Genomic DNA, 5,000 nt, shown 5'->3' on the forward strand with positions numbered 1-5,000 from the left:
TGGTCGGCCCGAGTCTATAGTAGAAGACACTTGCCCAAGGTGCCGCGCAGTGGAACTGAACCCGGAACCATGTGGCTGGTAATCAAGCTACTGACCACACAGCCACTCCTGTTGACCAATTTGGTCTTCCACCAGTCCTGCTACTCATGGTAAAGTAGTCGGGCCTTTCAATGTAACTTGTCCGGCATTCCATGTTGACTAGTCAGATCTTCCATGGTAACTAATCAGTTGTTGATGCTGACCATTCCAAACTTTGATACTGACCAATCAGCACTGCCTCTCCAGACCTTAGACTCTGGTGATCATCTTTGAATTTAACTGACCGTTTAGAAGTATATAAAGGGACTTATACGGATTTCTCAAAAGTGGTTTTAGCTGCAGGGTAAGGGATTAATTGTCGGGTATCAGTAATTGGAGAGGGATCTACGAGAATAGGGATTGAGTTGTAATGTCGAATGTCAAGGTTGTAGGGAACTGAGGTTCAAGGTCGAAGTTTATGAGTTAGAGATGGATTCTCTAGGTAAAGGATAGAGAACTATTTGTGGGCTAGGGGTCTGTTAACGGACTAAGACGCTAGTTTTGAAGTAGGGAGTCTAGTCGGTTAGGAGTCTAGTTACTGCGTAATAGACTAGTTCAGAGCCAGGGGATCTTGTCGGCAAGGGACCAAATAGTAGGGTGAGGGTCTTGTTCTGGGATGGGAGTCTAATTGTCTGTTGAGGGTCGAATAATAGAGTGCAGGACCAGTCGTGGACTAGTGTTATGCTTGTAACCTTGAGGTTTAAGTGTAATTTTTACAAATAGGGATCGGTTCCCGTTTCCTGTTTCTATTGCACGGTTTGCTTTGGTTGTATAGGAGTGTATAAAGGAGTAACTTGGTGGGGTATATAATTGCTTTTAACATAGGTATACGAGTCCAGGAATATTTGGTAAGAGGATCAGTTGCTTATATCGACCCCGGGTAGATGAAAGACAAAGCTAACCTCGGTATAATTCGAACTCCGGATATAAAGAGTCGGCAAAATTACTGCAAAGCATTTTAGTCGCTGCTTTAACGATTCCGTTAATCCCCCTCCCAAGAGGGTAGGATATGTGATGGAAAGTGAAGCGAGTGTATATGAATGAATGACTTAGAGCGGATGTATAAAGAGAAGTTATATAAATGTGTAACTTAAGATATGAGATTTATAATAGATTACAAATTATAGACAGGGGGAAGATATAGAACAAGTGAGTGTATATAGATGTGTGTAGACATGTGGAGGATATTGACTAAGGAAGTGTACAGGAGACAGACTAAAGACTGAATGGTAGGAATTATGAATAAAATGGAACTTGCATTGTCTTTAATCAGAGTACTTACAGTGTAAATATAATGTACACTCAGTATAAACACGCGTACATAGAGTGTAAATACGAGATGCATACGGTACACATACAATATAAATACAGCGCATGCACAGTGTAAATATTGTATACATAGAGTTTAGATACAGTGTAAATACTTTGTATATAGACATGCTTTGTGATTTAGTTTGCTGTTCTGTGCTTTATTATCCATTTGTAAATTGAAGCTACAGTATGAACATGCTTTGAAGTTGTAATGGTAAATGATGCTTCGTAGATATAAATAATTGAATTATTGCGAGGAGAGAAACTTCCCAGGTTTAGCAAACTTGACCTTCTTCGGAGACAAAAGAAAAATAACTGTGCTGATAAAACGGGAGCTAAGGCGAATGACGTGTGTGTGTGTCTGTGTGTGTGTCTGTCTGTCTGTTTGAGTGTGGTGTGTGTGTGTGTGCGCGCGCTCGTGTGTGTGTGTGCGCGCGCTCGTGTGTGTGTGTGTGCGAGTGCTTATGTGTGCAAGGATGTATTTCTCTGAAGAAGGAAAGTTATCCGAAACGCACGACTTTCCACACCTTCTTTCACATTAACTCCTGTCGTTTAAAGTCATAAAGTTTTATGGATTAACATTTGTCAATATAGACTAGTAACAGTAGCAGCAGTTTCTTTGGATAACGGCAGATTTTAGCTCTTACCTGGCACCTAATTCAACCATTGATGATGATGATGATGATGATGATGATGATGATGATGATGACGACGACGACAATGAGGAGGCGAAGGAGGCGGAGGAGGAGGAGGAGGATTTCGACATTTTGGTGAAGGTGGTGTAGGGATACTTTAAGCAATTTTAGCGGTTGAAAGGACAGACATCATAAAAGGACTAACATTCCGAAAACCGAAAAGTAGACAACTGGAATAACTCTGAGGTTCCCGTAAAGATCTGAGGCTTTTTAAAAGGAGGCTAACAAGTGACGATGTTTAATAAAATTGAGAGGGTTTTAAACCTTTGCAAATTTGTCCAACCCTATGGCGAAGAAAGAAGAACAATATAGATGTAGCAAACCCTATGTCGTCTTCTCATTAAAGAGGAGGGGGCTGGAGGAGGTATATTTTTCGTCTGGTCTAACTAGCAAACGCATAGACAGGGCGGGTACCTTCCTAGATCTCCGACTCCTGGACCATCGGTACACATACGTACCGACTGAACCCTCAATGGCCCTGCTCACGGGTATTCTTCTTATGAGAAACTCCGCTCTAACCCTTTAGCATCCACATTCACATTACTCTGTCAAATGTGATGCTTATTTCTTCTCATTGTTTTTGAATTAATCAATGCTTTCTCATATTGTTTTGAAATTTCGATGTTGTGGTTGACATTACTGGACAGGTAGGAAAGGCCGGATCTGGTTTATTTGAACTTAAAACAGGTAGATTATTCTGGTTGGATATGGTAGGGTTAAATGCTGGTTCAGACCAATGGTTCCCTACGGGGGTCCATACGGTCCCTGTGGTGGTGGTGGTGGTGGTGGTGGTGGTGGTGGGAGGTCATCGAAGATTTTGTGGTGGGGTCCACATAGCAAAATAGTGAATTGGAGGTCACAATAATATTTTAAGGGCCCCTGAAAAAAATGTTGCTTTTGATGTATGTATTGGTATGTATTACAGGAAACAGCTAGGTTCCTTTCTCTGACATTTCACATTGTTGAACCAACACAAGTGAATGTGAGGAGAACGAAATAAGAATTCTGAAAGAAGTTTCTATAAAACTAGTTTTTAAACATCGAATGCTCTAGGGGTCCATTGGAATAAAATAGTAATCAAAGGGGTCCGTAGATTTTTTTAAAAAATGGATGAGAACCCCTGATTTAGACCTTTAGCATTTAGTAATCCCATGACAGAGTGACACACAGAGAGAGGAAAGGTTGGAGGGAAGAAATCGTGTTCCAGTGTTTACTGTAAACACCGTCACATCGACACTGAGAGAAAGCGATTAAGAGACTTGGGTCAAACTCCAACAAATTGATGTTTTACACTTAATATAAACAATGTCACCGTACACTGTGTAATAATAAACATGGAGAGGATTCTACAACAGGGACAACGTGTTAACAACAACATAACTATCGTTCTGTTAGCCGATAGTGTACTATAGAACATAACTATAGGTCTATTGGCCTGTAGTGTGTTACAGAACATAGCTATGGATTTATTAGCCAACACCGTGTTAGGACGAATGTAAACAATATGTTTAATATAATGTGCTCGAGGGCAATGGTAGTTAATAAATCTATAGACATAGATTCTAAAGTTCACCATACAGCAATGAAACACTGTAAACACACCAGTAAGTTAACAACACATATATGTACATACACACACATATATGTGTGTGTATGTATGTAACATGGTTACATACATATATATACACATACATAGACAGGCACACACACACACATGCATACATATACATACAGACACACACACACCAACATATATATATATATATATATTATATATGATATTATATATATATATATCTAGATATATATATATATAAAGAGAGAGAGAGAGAGAGAGAGAGAGAGAGAGAGAGAGAGATTTCGGCTTGTGGCCATAAAATGAAAGTGGAAATATTGACTGAAATGGGTCGAGTCCTGACAGACTGGTCGAAGAGGCACTCCACCCTTTTTGTTACCCCAAAAAATTTCTGTAGATTCCTGATTTCACCAACGGAGATTGCGATTTTGCAAAAAAAAATTATTAACAGCCTTTGAAATTTTTAATAAATTTTTTAATACTATTTTGTTCTCAAAATTTCTATTCTTTTAATGCCGATTGCTTACTATAATATTTTCCATCTTCATTTTGTGGTCATAAATCGAAAGACTACAGAAATATTATTTCGCATACAGAGATATTTCAGAAAGTAAACTAGCAGATCATCTAAAGCCGAAGCTTTCATCCTTTTTCCATCCACTGCAGGAATAAATCATGTCAACTATCGCGACATATCACCAACTTTTTAAAGAATTAAAAACAAACAAACAAGACGCTTTTTAAAATTGTTTTCAAATAGAAATGACTGCACTTTGCTGCAACGAAAAATACACATGCACCGATATTTAAAATACACAGCAAAGTTTTTTCTAAGTCTCCTGGTGTTTCCCGGACACGTCTCGAAAACCTCGCGGCACCGGTGGAGCCAATACGGCACGCGAGTTAGTGACTGGTCCCCAAAATTTCGATCGGTTCTATTATAAAAGAAGTAAATAAAGAACTGTTGCTTGAACTTACCGTCTTCCTCTGGACCGGTGGTTGGCGTAACGTTAGATCCGGCGATTCGATCCCTGCTATCAATGTAATCCCCCCCGCCATGATCAACGTCAGAGCCAGTGACCAGGAAACCGGCGGTGACGAATTGCGGGTTGAAATCGAGCAGTGGACCCGTCGTGGTGGCAGGTAAGATCCAAAATAAAGAATCCGAGAAGGGCAGGCAGGCAGGCAGGCAGACAGGCTGGCAGGTTGGCTGGCTGGCTGGCTGGCCGACTAGTGGTGGTGGTGGTGGTAGTGACGTCAACACGGCGTAATGTCTCAGTAGATACAGAACCAGAGTGAGAGGAGGAGGAGGAGGGGGAGAGGAAGAGAGAAAGAGAGAT

The 5,000-nt window shown here is 40.5% G+C and overlaps 1 protein-coding gene across 2 annotated transcripts in view; it reads right to left on the reverse strand.

Annotated features, from left to right (window-relative positions):
• The window catches only part of LOC115218265, a 70,048-nt gene that overhangs the window by 48,380 nt on the left and 16,668 nt on the right, over positions 1-5,000 (reverse strand). For both annotated transcript variants that reach the window (XM_036508290.1, XM_036508291.1), the window contains one exon: positions 4,639-5,000. This exon is cut by the window's right edge. In XM_036508290.1, coding sequence (XP_036364183.1) covers positions 4,639-4,719 — 81 coding nt within the window. In that variant the 5' untranslated portion in view covers positions 4,720-5,000. The remainder of the gene's footprint in view (positions 1-4,638) is intronic.

The sequence above is a fragment of the Octopus sinensis genome, linkage group LG13, assembly GCF_006345805.1.
Source record: "Octopus sinensis linkage group LG13, ASM634580v1, whole genome shotgun sequence".
In the NCBI taxonomy this organism is placed as follows: domain Eukaryota; kingdom Metazoa; phylum Mollusca; class Cephalopoda; order Octopoda; family Octopodidae; genus Octopus; species Octopus sinensis.